The sequence below is a fragment of the Parasteatoda tepidariorum genome, chromosome 5, assembly GCF_982258835.1.
Source record: "Parasteatoda tepidariorum strain Cologne lab strain chromosome 5, Ptep-v5.0, whole genome shotgun sequence".
NCBI lineage: Eukaryota > Metazoa > Arthropoda > Arachnida > Araneae > Theridiidae > Parasteatoda > Parasteatoda tepidariorum.
In genome coordinates, this window is record NC_141759.1 from 76394008 (window position 1) to 76412598 (window position 18591).

An 18591-nucleotide genomic window follows, 5' to 3' on the forward strand; every position below is an offset into this window, starting at 1 on the left:
AATCTAAGGTTCGTAGTTGAAAATACTTGTTCACACATATAAGATGAATCAAACATAGCTTTGATTTTCTGACATGAGTTATTAAATTTAGGGAACTAGCTTGGGGAACTTGGTAAAACTCAAACTTCGGCACATTTAGAAACAACTGCTTCAGATGATTGTTAGATTGCAACGCAATTAATTCAAGCTGCAAATCCGACCTCACTGTTTCACAATTTACGGTGACAGGCATGGTAAAAATATCTAATTCTGTTTGAATGGCACTGAAATATTGATACCTGTAACTAAGAATGGAGTTTTTTCAAGCCATCCTCATAATTCTTAAGCTTTTCCTTACATACTGAGAGTATTGAATTTAACCTCGGGAAATGAGACAAGTCGTTCTTAGTTAGCTGCCTGGCAAACAAATTAAGCTTCAGTTTTAAAGCTTTGAGATGGGCCCTGACATCATCAATGAATTGATTTTTCCCTTGCATCTTAACATTCAAGTTGTTTATATGACAAAGAAGATCTGTGAAAAATGCCCTTCTGTATCTTCGAATATAAAATAGATGTATAAATAGTATATTGTTTGTATTCGCAACTCATCGGCAAGTTAAAATTCTAGCCGCGGGCCGGATAAAATCTTCCATCGGGCCAGAGTTGGCCCGGGGGATGTAGTTTGCCCATCCCTGGTTTAAGAATTCTAAAGAGAAGCTTAAAAATTCTTTTTATCGCGACGCTACGACAATGTTAAGTAAGAAATCAGACGAGAAACGTACTTTGGATAAATGAACATTACTTAAAAATAAATATTTTAAGCATTAAAATATTGCTTAAAACGAAGATAGATGAAATTTTTAAAGAGAATTATTCATATGGTTCAGTCAGAAGCACGGTCAAAAGTTTTAATTTCCTGATATTATTTTTAAATGAAATGTATTTCACCATATGTCTATACCAGCGACTAAAAGTAAGTTGAATTATTATTATTCATTTTTTTTTAAAAATAATCCTTCGTTTGGAATTTATTTATTAATTATCCGCATATATATGCAGGCTTGTGCGTTGATTAAAAAGTATTAGCAAATGAAAAATTGCGCATCACAAGGATTCATCAGGCTACTTATACGCTCCATTCCCATGCTATTCGGGACTGCTTAGTGGACGAAACCACTAAGCCAGGTCTTTAGTGCTAATGTTAAAGTTATTAATGGGAAATATAAATCCTTAATAAGGATACCATTCTAATCTTCCACTTCCTCTCTCTCTCTTTATTTTATATATACATAAAAAAAAAAAAAAAAAAATTTATTAAAAAGAAGAAAAAAAATGCGACGAGACACGAGTAAGTTAATCAAACTGAAAATGAAATGTTAGTGTAAAAAGTTTGCTACCTTTTTAAATATTCAAGATAAATCTTTCACTAAAGATGGAAGAAATTGACAGTAACTAACTGAAAAAAAAAGCTTTGATTCAGCATTTTTCTATTTATCCAAGAATTGTCAGGTATAGTAAAATCGTGTCCAAAACTTTCCACGCACGGGAAAATGAAATGTAAGGTTTGTAAATATTTGTTTAGCTAGTTAATATGAATTATAGTGAACTCTCACTTATGCACCGGTGTAAGGGGCCAAGAGAAAAAAGCGCATAAGTGAAAGAGGCGCATAAGTGAAAAACTTCAAAATTCTAAAACGCAACTTAAATTGCAGTGACAATATGAATAAATATGTTTCTAAGGAATAAATGCTAATATTTATACTGTTTTGGTATTTACTATAATTATACAAAGAAAAAATTGAACATACCTTAAGACAATTTATTTTCTTACAAAATAATCTTAATACATGTTTGTATTTGTTTTTGCCGACGTTATTCAGAAACAGTTTTTTCCAGTTCATATAAATGGGATAAGGGGGAGTTTCAGAAGCACAATTAAATTGTAAATAGTCAGGAATAGTGTCTAAAGCTTTCAATACTGCTGTGTGATTTGGAAGAACTTTATCATCTCGTCAGTATCATTCACCACGTTCTCATCGTTCACAAGTTTCAGTTAGATATAAATGAACAGTTCTTCACAAAAAATTTGAGTTTTATGGGAGGGGGTGAAACATCACGTGATAAATTTCTAAGAAAAGTACTTGACGTCATAAAATGCTGCACAATAAGTTGTTCAAGTACTTCTGTCACTAAACAGATCACCTCCTTTTATTTACTAATAATGTCCATCTGACTGCAAGTAAGTGATCGCGGCCTCTTTCATCTTTCGTATTCCAGGTGTCTTTTTTTTCTTCTAGAAAACAGCATGGGAGTAAAACTAACCTCTGGACAAGAGGAAGAACGGTCATTTTCTAAAAGATGAATGGGCTTTCATTGTTGTTGGTGTAACATATAAGACACCCTATTCAAAATTCTAAAAAGAATGTCTTTCCAGAAACAGCAAAAATGAAAAGGACACAGGGGGAGGCAAATTCAATAGGATCTAACAACATATTTTTTTTTTATCTGTAACAAGGATTGCTTATTTGCTTCATTTTTGATTTAAAACATTTTCTTTTAAAGAAAAAATATTTAAAGGATTAAAAAATTAAAATGTTAGCATAAAATTTCGGCGCATAATTGAAAAATTTATTTTTAGAGCAACGTATAAACGAAGGATGTTTATCATTATTTTCCCATCTAATGTACTGGGACCTATAAAATTCGTCGTATAAATGAAAAAGGTGCATGAAAGAGGTGGTGTATAAGTGAGTGGTCACTGTATTAATATAGCAAGTAATTTTTTTCTTTCAGGAATATATAAGTTATACGAATTTTTTTTTCCTTTGTACTCGCTATCTAAACTTTTATTGCTTGGCCAAAAAGGGGAAAATGCAGTCTGTATAAAAGGGTATTTCTTAATTTTAAAAATTATCTTCTTTTAGGTTAATAATTGAAAATGTTAAAAATTCAATTTAAAAGCTGTATTTTATATATTTTTTGCCATTTGTGTAGTCAAAACGCAATTCAGCCATATTTTCTTTCTTTCAATGCCTGAAAAAAAATGCAATTACAAAATTCTCCTGCCATCACTTTTTGAAATTATAGGGGTAAGATTGAACAAGATAAGTGAGTAACTGAAAAGAGGCAGTGTATGCTGCACTTAATAATAAAATTACGAGCATTTGTTTCATTTTGTTACTTAAAATTTTATTTTTTGTTATTTTTACTTCTTTTATGTAACCCGTTAAAATCCAAGCTTACTCTGAAAATTGCAATAAAAAATCCTATCTAGTGACTTTTGCTTCAATTTAAAAATTCGAAAGCTTTAGATACTCAATGTAAATCCACCCTCTTTTTAAAAACAAGGATAAAACTTGAAAATTTGAATTTTTTGAGATTTTTTTTCTTTAGACATTCTACATTTATTTTTTTTTTTCATTATCAAATTCTAAACTCAATTCTTTTAGGTACATTTTCAAAAAGATATGCTAAAAATGAAAAACGTGATTTATAAGAGCGTTTTTTTTATTATTTTTTTTTAATGAAATCAAAAAAGTTAAGTGGTGCAATTTTGCCTCCAACTGGATGCCATGTGTATAAAGTTCTAGTAAGAATGTACCTGAAAAGCAGAATGTAGCTTTTTGAATATTTTGATTGGATAGCACTGGAAAAACAGAAAAAGATTTTTTGAGTGCGCCGCGCTACCTGGTTTTGATTATCAAAGTAAATTACAACTCGAATTGCATGTTTTGAATTTGTGACGTATTCACTCTTTAAAGTTGTCGACGTGATTTAATGTAGAAAATCCATTGATTCGCTGAGGCCAGCCAAGAACTCTAGTGAGGACATTTACGTAAACAAACACGCCGACCTGACTGCTGATTACTATTCGTTTTCCTCAATAAACCCAGTTGATATGTTTGTGATTATGTGATTCAAATTGCGAAACTTTTGGGCTGTTTTAGAGAGTGCTTTGATGGTCTTACTGTACTAGAGTGAAAAAGAAAAGCTTACCTGAAGAATATACAATATGACACATTCGGGTAATTTTTATTTTTATTTCATCCCCCTCCCCTGTGGAAGTAAACAGATTTCGCTGTTTGATCGCTATATGAGGAAGTTTTCTCGAAAAATCTATTTGAATTTGTTATTTTTAATCGGATTTTATTTGCATTTTATTAAATAAATGAAGAACATAGTGGAAAAACATTTTTAGGGACATTGTTCCTGAATTTGAGAAAATCAGTTTTTCAATGTACGGCACATTGGGGTGACATTATTCTTTGATCCCGACTCCTGTTGAATTAAGTACGTTTTACTGCTTGATCCCTTCATTAGGAAAGCTTCCTTCGATAAATATACTTGAAATTTTTTACTTTTTATTTGCGTATTCTTAAAAATTTGAAGAATATAATGGAAAAACACCTTAGGTGACATTTTTCATAAATTTGGGAAAAATCTGAATTTTTAATGTATTGAAGTAACAGGATGATCTTAATAAATTACAGTTCCTTATTGCTTATTAGTTACATTTATACATGTTATTTTTGCATAAATAAATATTCATACATTGCATAAAAACATAATTAAATATCCATACATTGTATATATATACATAATTTTCATTCACTCTATATTTTAAGAACATTGAATTTTTTTGATGTTTTCATTGTTTAGGAGTTTTATTCACTCATGTTATTTATACATAAATAAATGATTTGTACATTGTATGTATGCCTTATATCCATACATTGTATAGAAATAACATGTTATTATTTCTCTACAACATAGAGAAATGTCCATATAGAAGTAACAAGGTCATTACATTTGTCACTTGACAATTATATTGTTAGTTAACCATATTTTCATTATTCATTATATCAGCATTTTCGTATCATTAGTTATTAACTACATACAAATCACATTTTATATATTAGTCTTGATCATTTCATTAATATATAATATCATAGTTATCATTATTGAAGAGCTTTATGCCAAAAAGAAAAAAAAACTGATATAGGGCTTAAATGAATTAAAATGAAAATAAGAAATTTAGCTTTAGAATACATTGTAGCATCATGAATATGTTTACAAAACATCTCATTCGATTTGTAGATAACTTTTTTTTAAATACTTCATTGAAAAAGTTTATCCTAAGGGTTAGTGGTGCACTATTTTTTCCCTAAGGAAGGCCAATAGGCTAATAAGTTATCTTTAGAGGTTTTAAGCTATGCAACATTAATGTCAAATCAAAAACAATTAATTTACTTACATTAAATGAACCAAATTAAATTTATTAAATTTTCTGAAAATACATAGCTATCTTGAGAGTTCTTGTTCAATTCAAGCTATTGAAGTATATCTATATGTCACATCATGTTCATTTACATACTCCTCTATAGCATGTATTTAGAATAACATATTAAAATGGTTATCAAATCAAAATATAGCTTAGAATGATTAAAATTATGATTCCTCAGAGTTCTCCCTAGGAATAAAAAAGGGCAGGGTGCTTCCTCACATTAAAGGGCACTTTGAGTTTTGAAAAGGCATTCACTTACCACCTTTAAAATTTAATGAAATATGTAATATTATGTAATAACTGATTTTGATCCCCTATTTTTAAATTACTATATGAATGTGTATATTTCACAAAGGAATTCTCACTCATTATCAAAATAACAGAAGAATTTGAAGTTTATGAAAAATAATTAAAGGCAAGCTAAAAGACAATCTTTGTGCATAAATTTTCTTCAAAAAAAAAAAAAAAAAGGAAGAAAAAAAAAAGGCTTAATTGATGAATAACTTTAAAGCTTTTTTTATATTTTGAGCTAAAAATTATAAGAAAATAAGCATTTAAAAATGCATTTTTAAATAAAATGTATTAATTTAAAAAAAATAAAGGTAATATTTAAATTTACTATAAAATTCATTAATGTACCCCTACCACACTCATAGTTTAAGGATGTAAATATCTCTGGGGCTATATCTGTTATGAAAACTTTATCTATATTGCTAGACAACACAAGATAAATCTTACTAAAATGAACGAATAAAATTAAAAAATAAATAATTATCAGTAACTGAATAAATTAGAAGTGGATTTTGAAAAAAAAACCTTTTCCTGAAAAAACAAAAACAGAGACACAGTTTTTAAGGTATTATTTTAACAAAAAGGGCAAGGAGGGTGCATTTATAGGTATCAACATTTTTAGAAGGGTGAGTCACAGTACCGTCTTTACGCATGGGCACACCCGGCCAGTTCCCGGGGTCCCTTGAGAATCTTAATTTGTATAAGTTGTATTAAAAATAAAGCTAATAATAGGCAACATTGCCTTATGTATTTTTCGAAATAAATATTGTATAAAGTGTGCATTTTTTTTTTACAAATAGTAATTAATTATCACGTAAACACCAATAATTTGATTAGTTTATCACCAAGAAAACTTAAAAAGGCAACCAAAAATTCGCGAAAAGTTTAGGTACTTGGGCGTTGAAAGATGAAAGATGTTTTAACAACAGTTTAGTTTGACAAACTTACTTACTTACTTACTTACTTATCCTTTACGTGCCTTGGGCACTTAAGGCCTCCAGCATATCCCTCCAACGCCTCCTGTCTTTAGCAATTGATCAAACTAATTCATATCTTTTGATTTTTTTTTATTTATGCCTTTATGTGTATTTAATTTGAATTAACTTCCTTAGTTTTGAAAACTATTTAATTATTTGAGGATTACACTGGTTAACATCTAATTTTTTTTTATTTTTAAATATGCATAGCTTTATTTGAATTTTTGGGGTAATCATAATGTGTTTAAATTTGTTAAAATTATTGCATCATATCTTAAAAATGATTTATTTTATGTATGCAAAGTTTTTTAGTTCGCTTTTAAACATGCTTATGTATGCTTTAGGGGGTCAAAAACATTTTTGTGCCCGGAGTTCTTGCATACCATTAAGACAGTCCTGGCGAGTAACCCTTCTAAAAATGCTTAGGAAGAACACTGATTCCTAATAGGAAAAATTTTCTTAGATACATATATTTTTATGTGTTTCAACAAAACTGATTATCTTGCTAAATTAGTTTAAAAAAGCATGTTTTGTAGTTTTTTCATTTGAAAAAGTTTTTTTTCTTTAAGTGGTAAAAGCTCTTTTGTTCTGCCATCAAATTGTGTTTCATTATGTAGGCAAAGGGCTATTTTTTCATTCAAAACAATATTCGACTTCTGATAGTAAGTTTCAGATAGTCTTAGTTGGGAAAATGGAATTCTTTCTATATGTGCCATTTGAGCCGCAATGGTTCAGGGTATAGAGCGTTCGCCTTCCGATGAGGCGAACCAGGTTTGAATCCCAGCAATGGATGGTCGATAGGAATTCTGCATCCAGCTTGCACCGACCGCAGTGCTGACTCGAACTATCCTCAGTGGAAGATGGATAATGGGTTAGAGTCCCCTTGCCATCAGGCTAACCATGGGAGGTTCTCGTGGTCTACCTCTCCATGTAACGCAAATACGGGTTAGTTTCATCAAAAAGTCCTTCGCAAAGGTAAATTTCTCTTAATACTTGATCAAGGAGTTCCCAAGTCTTCTGTGTTGGGTTCAAGATTTCCGGACTACGAATGTAGTTGAACATTCGTAGTCATAAACCACCCCCTAAATTGGGTCGGTTGTTCAATGACGGATATAAAATGAAATATAAGTGCCGTTTTTTTTTTAATTTGGAAGAAAAAAAAAGAGGACAATGTCATAAATTTTTTCTTTTATATGTGCAATAAATTCATAGTATTTAACCTTTAATATTTTTTTAATAATATGTTTTTAAAATTTTTTTTTATATTACATTAAATATTGGATTTGTTTGTTCTGAACTAACCTTTTTATTTTTAGGCAACCCATTTAACCATCTCTTGAAGACCTTCAACTTGGATGGCAGTGAATATAAATATTATGATTTATTGTCTTTAAAAGACCCCAAATATGGTATAGTTGATTTAATTTTTGTTTCTTTCTCTCAACTGTTGTTTGTTTTACTTTGTTAGTTAATATTTTTCTATTTTTAGAATTTTAATGTAACACCTCGCATTGCTTTGACAGTATTAATTTAAACTGAAAAATGGTAGGGATATCAAACATATTTATAAGCCTCTCTAAATATTTAAATACATTTGTTTTAAAAGCTATTCATAAATTTTTTTTTAAAGAAGAATAAAATAAATATTTTATAAATAATTAAGTACTCTAAAATTTTAGTAATTGTATTAATTTATTAGTAATTTTTCATAGATGGACATGTTATAATTTTTTATTTTTATACCAAAATTTCTTAATTCTCCTAAAGATATCCTGTAGGCAAATCTGAGTTGTATTGTTTCTTTAATGGAATTTTTTTGTCACTTTTAACTCAAAAATTAATAAGTACAAATTGTAAAATTTTCCTTCAAATAGAAACATTTTTTTTAGTCTTTTTCTCATTTCAGCTAAGTGTGAAATTAGGTTCAAATGATTGGTTAATGCTTAAAATAAGCCTGGCCAACTCAAAAGACATTAATTTAGCAAATAATCAAAAAAGTAAAATTTGAATCTCAAATGATGTGATTTTAAATATTTTTTTTTATGTTTATATATGTATTCATCTGAATATATTGAATATTCACCCTTATGTACTGAAATGTATATTATATAGTATAAAAATTTGAATATAATGCATTATTTTAATATAACAATGAACACTTATGACTACACTTAAATGAATTTAACTATGATAATCAATACTGATGCATAATTTTTCTGAAATTAAAATCTGAATTTAAAACTGACACATTCACAAATACGTGACTGTTGTATAAACTTAAATCAGTGTTTTATCTGTTTTTGTTTTCTTTAATATAGTTTTCTGAAATCAATATCAAAATACCGATACTAGAATTTATTATATTCCATGTTTTTGAAATTTATTGGAAGAAAGAAGAAAGTTGAAACATTGCTGTTTAATGATGAAATTAATTTTGCAGAGAAATTGCCCTTCTCCATACGTGTATTACTTGAAGCAGCTGTTCGGTGTTGTGATAACTTTCAAGTGAAAGAAGTTGATGTTCAAAATATCCTTAATTGGGAAACTTTGCAGTTTGCAGAAGGAGGTGTAGATGTTGCATTCAATCCAGCACGAGTTATTCTTCAGGATTTCACGTAAGGAATTTCTCTATTTTTATGTAACGGTGTTTCTAAACCAGATATGTGAAAAACCTGTGTTTTTTCCCCCCAGAGGTTTTCTATTATGTTTTTTTTTTATCAGGGTTTTATAGAACTTTTTCAGAGTTGAGTTTTTCATCATTTTTTAAATTTTTTTATAGTCTTAGAGTAAGTCTTGCTGCATTAATAAATACCATCACTTTAATTAATACCATTAGTTTAATTAATAATTAAACTCTTCAGAACCTTAATTATTAATGCATTTCACTATCAATGTAATTTGCATTGATAAATTAGGAATAATATTTTTTTTTACAGTAATAGTCCAATTACTTTTGTAGGATTAACTTATTCTTTTTTAGAAATATAAAGCAATATTGAAGTATTTATTTAAATTTTGAAAGATATCAATTTTCATAGTAAATTTTTAATGTGAAAGTTATATTTATGCACTTGTGCATTGCATTACTTAGCCAACTGTGTTATTATGTCCGATATTACGTACAGTGAAAGAGTGCTTCTACATTGAGCCCAAGTATTTCAACAACAAAAAATACATTATAATAGCGATTCTAGAACAAGTATTTTACCAGTTAAAAGGAGAAAGGTGCTGTGTATTTAAAGCATCATCTGTAACTGCACACATAATGAAGTGCGGAAAATAATATTCAAACTATAACTGCAATTTTAATAGTATTGTGAATTAGCATCTCAAATTTTTGTGAGGAATACCTTAGTGTTTATTTGCAATTTCTAATACTATATATTTTTTTAAATGGGTTAATTAAAAATTATAAAGCATGGAATATAGAAAAAAACGGAAATATTTAAATTAATTGTATTGTAAACTTATTATTTATCGGTGATTTGTTAAAAATAAAATGCAATTATGCAAAAACCTACTCCGGTGTTTTCAGGTGAATTTTTTCGGGTCAGGTAAAATCATACTGTACTAGACTTTAGAGTTCTTTTTTTTTTTTTTTTTTTTTTTTACTAGTCTCTAGAATTCTCTTTGCAATAATTTTTAAAGAACAGTATTATTTTCTGCAAGAATGTTTTAAAATAAGTCTGGCAAAATCTGAAGAGAAAAAATGTTGCTGTTGTTAATGTAAATTTTTATAAGAATAAGTGATGTTCCATGTTAGCTTCTTTTAAAAATGATTTTATATTAAAATTGTTTTTAAAAAATTATAGTTATTTAATTGTTGGTACACTGATACTACCTATCTTAATATAATAACGTCCTAGAAAAGCTTCCAAGTAAAATGTAAGATTCCTACCTTAAGTTACAAGAAGTATGTTTAAGTCTTATATCTAAAATTTCAAGTAACGTTACTTGATATTACATGAGTAAAAGTTACAATTAAAATCTAAGATACCTAAAGTTAAAGCTAAATCTAAGATATATTAAGTTTCTTTAAAACATTAAAAGCATACTTTTCCAAGCCTACCCATAATTTTCAAAACTTAGTTGTTGATTTTAATTAAAGATCATTGAGAATTATTTAGTATTTTACTGGATTATTACTTTCATAGATTTCAATTTAGAAAGGTAGACAATAATTGTCAATTGAGTTAAGAAAATTGAGTTCAGTTTAGAAAATTGTTCTTCTACATTAAAAAAGTATTGGAGCATTGTCCCTGTCTCATTACACCACCTAATTATTTGTGCTGTATTGATTTTACTTATATTATTTCAGAGGCTTGCCATGTGTGGCGGACTTTGCAGCAATGCGGGATGTGGTACAGAAACTTGGTGGTAATCCAGAAAAAGTTAACCCTTTGTGCCCTGCTGACCTTGTTATAGATCATTCGGTTCAAGTGGACTTTTATGAAAGGTATAAACTCTTTTTGAGTTAAATCAATGATTTAAAAAAAATAATTTTATTTCAAGTCCAAGTTTTGCATGCTCATTTCACTTGCTTGTCATTAGCTTTATTTATTTATTTATTTTCTTTTTTAAATTATAAATACAAATTTCCTTTAAGAGTTTAAAATTGTAATAGCTTGTTTAGAAGTATTTTCTGTAGTTTTAATCTTACTTATTTATGTTTGATTGCTTTAAAAGTTTGCAACTTGCATGTTTTTGCTATGTTTGTTTGGAATGTGTTAAAACACCAAATAACTGTTAATTTGCTTTTGCATTGTTGTATTTCCTGTTTCAAAATTCAGTTAGGGGCCATTCTAATATTATCTAAGCACCTAATTGGGGGCTTATGATTTGCGAAGTTTAGATGTTAAAGGGAAGAAAGAGTATAAGCAATTTTTTCATCAGACATTAAAATGCCTTTATTTTCAAAATTTTTTTAAAAAGCAAAATAAAAAATTTAGTAGGAAATTACGCTTGGAAAAATTTGAAATAGGGAATAAAAATTCAACTCGGGGATAGAGCAAATTAAAAAAAAAAAAAAATTATTTGAAGAGTTTTAGAGGTCAACAGTTTTGAATACAAAAGGAAATCACAAAAGCTTCTTAAATTCTGAATATTCTAGTCAGCATTTTTATTAAAATTTAATTCTGAAATTTACTATGGTAAAAAAAAAGAAGCTAAAAGCAGGAGGTTACTACAGTAAAAAAAGAAGAAAAAAAACTAAAACCAGGGGAGGGGGTGCAACTTCCTTACATTAGCTTGGGAAAAAGTTTGGTATTTACTTGTTTTTACTGATAAGAAGGAAGGGGTCTAAAATTGCCAAAAATAAGCTAAAATAATATTTAAGCAGCCCCTTACTTAATAATTCAATACATTCATAAATAATGTGTTCTGTCTTCACCATATGTTGCTATGGAAATAAGAAATAACGCATTTCAAAGAGGAGAACTTTTCTTCCCTGATTCCCTTTTTCTCAACAACCTGATCAAAAAGCTATAGTAAATATTGACCTATCATCCCTATTTGAAATGTTAAGCTTTTAAACCTCATAATAGTCATCATTGCTACTCCAGAAGAATGGCAAGGGGAGTTCTTTCCATAGACAGACTATACATTTACCAGTAGCGCATAGTTTTTACTTATACCCAGTCTCTTTACGTGTTGCTTCATTAATTTTCATAAGTATCACTCTTTTCTTATATTTTCACGCATAACTTACATTTTTTCCTAATTTACTCCATAGTTTTGATGTATAAAAATAAAACTTCATAGTTTGTTGGTAAATCTGCAAATAGCATTACTTGGTTATTTCTTTAGGATGTTATTCTTTATTTCATGTGAAATTTATCTCATCCATTTTGTATGTAGTAATGACGTAAACTGATATATATGATGTATGATGATCTTAGCATTGACAATCTGTTAAAAATGTATTGCTTTTTCTGTCAAATAAATTAAATCATCATAATTTATAAATAGATTAGTTAGTAAATTTTTTTATAAAAGTGTCTTACTTGATTCTTAGTTTGAATTTTTTATAATTAATTCTCTGCTTTGTTATTCTATCTTGACTGCTTTCATACTGGGATGCCAACTTCTGCTCATTTTCTGTAGTTTCTGCTGATTTAAATTGTGATGTTCTTTTACCTTCCTGCAAAAAAGAAAAAAAAAAGTTTTTTTTGGTTTTGTTTAAATCTCAGTTCACATTTCATTTTTCACCAAATATTATCATTCTTTTCAACATCAGTATGTGTTTGTAATTATAAATAATATTTTTCACAGTTTCATATTTTTTAGTGCATTAGAAGTGGCCTGTATAATTTTTATCCTGAATTGCACATCTGTATCAATGTTAGTTAATGAAAATTTAGCAGGGTGAATTAAATACAATTGCTAGCTTTAGAGTTTTACTTTGGGTACATAATCAGTAAATATTACTCTGAATTAAAGAACTTTTTTTATTTCTTATGTATTGTCCTCAATTTAAATACTACAAACACAAATTTTTATATTTCTCTCGAAAAAATGAAAATTGCATTTTGTTTCCTTAATTTCTAATATTTATATATTAAAGATATATAGCTATGTCTTAAATCAATGTAAATTTCAACAGTATTTTATTATATCCGTAAATAAGTTTTTTTGTAACAAAATAAAACCGTTTGGTTCCCTGCGCAATTTGAAAACATATTTAAATATTACTGTTCAGTAAAACAACTGTCATTAATGTAGGAAATTTTAAAAACCACATTGAATATTTTTTTTAAAATTTTTTTATTTTATTTGAAAGAATATTTTTTTCCATATATTCTAAGTTTTAAAGATTATCTCTTTTTAAATAAGCACAACTATTCCATGTAACTAGTTTGGCTATATTTAAGTGTATTCTGTTTGAACATTTTTCTCAAACTAATATTATATGTTGCCACCATTTATATAGTTTTATTACTGAAATCTTTGCCTGATTTTTTTTAAACAACTTATCATTCAATTGTTTCTATTAGTGGTCATTCTGTACTGATTTAGAGAAGATTTTTCTAAATGCAATAATTCCATATTATACTAACATTCAGATATATCTTTCCCTTTTCATCTCTCCCACCACCACTACCTAAAAAAAGAACAAAAATATTTTCTATGTCTCAAAATTCAGGATATGCATTAGCATTTTTTCCTAATGAAAAATTATAAGTTTTTTTTTCTCATTTTTTTTTATTTATTACAATTTAAAATGTGATAATGTTACTCAGCTCATTGCACTTGACCATCGATATATTTTTGCTTATGGATAACAAAAGGTTTTTAAATTAACCTTACATCAAAATTTTTTTCAAGACTGCACATGATAAAGTAACAAAAATAAGTGTAATTATTATCAAACTTGTTTCAATAAACTGGGTGCACATAAACAAGTAAGGTATTTTGAGCCCACCGCCTGTGATGTACTGGTAGTGTATGAAAAAAAATTTTTTATTATATGCACATACCATATAAAGAATGAGTTTTAATTTCATTCTGTACTAGTTTCAAATGATATTTTCATTATTTTTTAATATTTGTTGTTATTTTTTTCCTTTCTTGCTCACTGTCAAACACACACTTTAAGAATATTAAGAATATTATTTAGATCATCTTAAACTCATTTGGAAAAGTAATTTTTTTTTTCTTCCTAAATATATAATAGACTAAATAATTTATCCTGAACTTTGTCATTTTGTGCATTAAAAAAAGGACTGTTAAATTTATACTTAAAATATTTTTTACATCAATCAGGGTGTGTAGCGTTTTTAAAGAGTGCTTAAAGGTGCTTATTTTAGATTTACGTTTTTTAAAAGCCCTTAAAAGTGCTTTTTTTTATTCGGGGTTTGTAAAAAGTGCTTAATTGTATATCTTTTAAAAAGAGATTCTTTCTTCGACGTCATTCTAAATTGCAAAAAATGCACGATCTTCGCAATTTTCTCTGCAATATTTATCAGAAACTAGTTATTTTTGAATTTTATTGATTTTATGTTTATAAATTATGAACTTTAAATGATATAAAATTTTTTTTTTTATTGCTGCACAGATCCTAATTATGATTTTTTTTGGAAAGTGATTAAAAATTTTTTTTGAGTACTTAAAAGGAGCTTATTTTTTTTTGAAAAATCTGGCTGCGCACCGTAGTCAAGCACACTTTAAAAGTACTAAGCCAATGTTTAGGTAATCCTAAACTCATTCTGAAAAGACATTCTTAAAAAAATATGTAATGCACTAAATAATTTATCCTGAACATTTTCATTTTGTGCATCAGTCTTATATTTTGAGGACTATTAAATTTAGACTTAAAATATTTTTTTTTATATCAATGATAAAGCTAAATTTTAGATGATTGTGTCATTTAGATATTAAAATGAAACTACAGAAATTCCTGCATTTGCTTTGTCTCTGAAGCTTGGCATCCTTCATCTTTTGAACATCTACTTTCACTTCACATCCTTTATTTCCACCCTTTCAGCACTCTCCGTGACAGCCCTAACCCTGGTGGTGGGAGCAGAGATGCGGCTGGAAAGTTTCATATCGCAAAGCAAGAAAGTGAATCCCTCTCTTCCAGAATTAATTGTTGCTCAAAAAATATCACTACCGAGCGATCTGCCTCGCTCGCATTTAAATTTAAAAGTTCTGAAAGCGAATGTACGAGAACGTGGAGGAAAGAGTCTAACAGCCAACCTAGTTTATCTCGTTTTAAAAGAGAACTGTCTAATCCCAATGTATCACCTCATCCTCCCAATCAGCCACTTCAGTATATAATCTGTCCCTTTCACAGAGCAAGGTCTAGAGGGTTAGTTTTACTTTAATATTTTTTAAAATCAAATCTGTGAAAGTGAGTGGATGAAGGTTCTTTAGTGACATTTTAGTGAATTTGAGTCATTGAAGAAAGTGGATGAAGGTTCTATAGTGACATTTTAGTGATAATAACAAAGAAGCCTTGTCTATAAGTTACCAGTCAGCAAAATCTTTAAATCCCCACTCTAATTAGAAATGTTTGCATCTTAACTTCTACACTCTTGACTTCATAATATGCTACTAAAAGACTGGTTTTTGAAGCGTGCCTCTTATTTGTTTGTTTCCAAGAGAACTTGAAACCTTCTTTGACTTCAAAAACATTTAGAAACTCACTTAGTCCCTTCATCCACTAGGATTTCTGTAATTAATCCCATGGCAAAATAAATTAGTTCTGTATGTAGCTATACAGGGCTAAAATAAAGTTTTTCGCAGAAATGTGACTTAAAACCTTCTTCCACTGAGCTTTTCAATTGTTTATATTCTCTGTTTCTTAATCAATTTTGATAATAATAATAATAGATGTCATTATTTTCAGGTGCATTACTTATGAATGCATAATTATTTGCAGGTGTTGTATTGATTTTTACATTTGTCATAGGGTGCCATGACACATAAAGTGACATTTGCTTTGTTATTAAATTTGTTATTAATTGTTATTAAAACTTTGTGTAGATAGATTGTGTAATTATGAAAAGTGGGGACTGATGTAAGCTTTCTTTTTCCTGGGCTTGAGATAATATTTCCTTATTAAAATGGTCAGTGAAACTTTAATTTTAAAAAGTGATTGATTTTGTAAACAAGTTGGTAAACATGCAAAAATTACACAATACATCAAATCCTCCCCAAATGCACATGAATACGATATTTAAAAAAATTTTGTTGCTTCGTAATTTTACCTATTTTAATTTGAACAAAAGTTCCACTTAAATAGTGAAACTGAAATAATAAAACGGGAATTGAGCATTTAATCTGCTCAATGATTTTTAGTTTAAAAGAATTGTAAACTTTTGTTTTAAGAACATGATAAGAAGCTAACATTTTATTTATTTATTTTGGCAATAATCTAACTTAACAGCAGAACATCTTTCACTTCTATAGTTTATTCAATTCTTTGACTGAGGTATTGAATCCTTTTTTTAAAATGAAAGCTTCAAAGTAATTTACTAATAGAGCGCTACTTGGAACTCTAAGCATATTGTGGTGTTTACATAAGACTATGTAAAAAGCAGCATGTAAATTGAATAAAATTTAAATTTTTATAGCATTTTATAAAATATTCAATGCACATGTTATTGAATTATCAAAATTTTTTAAGGATTTGAAAAGAATAAGTTTTTTGTGACTTTTATCAAGAAAAAATGTGTAAGGGTATACAAATTATTTGATACTCCAAAAATTTCAATGTCATTAGCACTATCAATCAGTGTCTGTGTTTTCTTGGCATTGGTTTATCATTGTCTATTTTACTTATTGATGCCATTTTTGAAATTTTGATTTTGAAATTAGAAGATTTAAAATAATCCAGTGATTTTATTAATGGTCATCTCTGTTGCTGTTATAAAAATAAATGTCATGCTACAAATGTCTGTAACAACTATTCCTAACAGTTACAGCAGTCTACGTATGATTTAATCAGAGTGTTGAAGCTAAATGTACTTAGTGGTAAACTAATTATAGATTAGAGTTCCCTTTGCTGTCAATCTTATTATGTATTGTAGTTTTTTTTCTTCTATTAAGCAAAATTGCCGGTTATTTTCACTCCTAAAAACAAGTTTATACTCACTTTGGTTTGACTCAATGGCTCCTTGTTTTTTCTTCTTCTTAAGTCAAGCATGTAAAGCAAGGTAACAATTCCATTGAAGATTTGCTGATTTTATTATTCATTGATTTTATTAATAAAAGGTCACTGAATAAGGTTATAAAATAAGTATTGTGATGTTAATATCAGTTATAACTGGTTGTCTTGTATATTTGTTCTCAGAATGCTTTAGAGGTAAGTGTTGACATGAGATGTGCTCAGTGGTATATTGATCATCGGTTAGAATCTAATTGCTGCCAGACTAACCATGTAATGCTGCCATATTTTTACTTTAAATTTAAAATAGTTGCTGTTTATTTTCTCTCATTAAGTTCCCATTTGTAGTTATACTTGTCTCAGGGTCTTCCATTTCTTCTAAGTCAGGTTAAAAAAAAAGAAGCTATGGGTATACATTCTGTGAATTAATTAATTAATCAATATTAATGATAAACCTCTTTCCATAAAGTCCACAATGACTCTTACCACGTTGTTTCCTGCAGTTCCTATATGTAAATAATCTATCAATTTGGCTACACGTTAAATATCTAGAATTAGCTTATACCTTTAGAAAGTCCTCCTTCGTATCCTGTGATATTTTTTGGCATGATGAAGATCATGTTAATAAGTTAATATCAAATCATTATGTCAATATCCTCAAATAATATTTCATTTATTTGTTTTATAATATTATAATCAAGTTTAATATTAATTTATTCATATCATATGTATTGCTTCTAATATTTAACATAATTTATTGATTACTTCCTATTCTTCCTAATTTTATTTCTACCTAATTCACTCTAATAATTTACTTAAAAAGTTTAAAATTTGGAATTTTATTTATTTAATTATACTTTTAACATTATTACATGAAGTCCAGTTAACTTTTTTAAGAATCACTGTTATTTTAGTGGCTTATGCTTACTGTTTGTGCATTCAAAAAGCATGTTGAAATACGTTTGTGTTTGTGGAAAGTGTATAAAATGAATAAATTGCATTTTTTCAAGCATTAATTTTATGTTGCTACTTATTCAAAGAAAGTTCTTTTTTGCTTAATGTGGTCTATAATTTAAGTTTAAATTTTTTGAAAATGTGTGCAATATTTTTCTGCTTCTCCTTTATTTGGTCTTGAAATTTATAGCTGCATTTATCTGGAAACTTTCATTTGCATTTTAAAATTAATAAGTATTAATATGTTTTAATTTTTTCAAAAGTTTTTTGTTGTACATTTTATGTTAGTTTTTTTTAATTAAAATTCAATGATTTAGAAATACCACAAGTCTATAAAATATCCTCATAATTTTTATTTATTTATTTATTTAAGTAAGCAAAGTTAATTTTTTTTCTTTAAGTTTTTTCTAAGAGGCAATATTTTTAACAATCATTATTATTATAATTGAGTTTCTGTGGACGTCTTTTGTATAAATCTTAAATTTTATTTTTGAAAAAAT

General features: G+C 28.0%; 1 protein-coding gene across 2 annotated transcripts in view; it reads left to right on the forward strand.

Moving 5' to 3' along the window:
* The first annotated feature begins 3674 nt into the window (after positions 1-3674).
* LOC107441884 (cytoplasmic aconitate hydratase) overlaps positions 3675-18591 on the forward strand; it is a 44305-nt gene continuing 29388 nt past the window's right edge. Inside the window, exons 1-5 of one of the 2 annotated variants that reach the window (XM_016055283.4) lie at positions 3692-4004; positions 7848-7940; positions 8972-9146; positions 10850-10987; positions 15014-15337. In XM_016055283.4, coding sequence (XP_015910769.2) covers positions 3992-4004; positions 7848-7940; positions 8972-9146; positions 10850-10987; positions 15014-15337 — 743 coding nt within the window. In that variant the 5' untranslated portion in view covers positions 3692-3991. Of the gene's footprint in view, positions 4005-7847; positions 7941-8971; positions 9147-10849; positions 10988-15013; positions 15338-18591 lie in introns of both variants that reach the window. The other variant, XM_043048362.3, reaches the window with a different exon arrangement.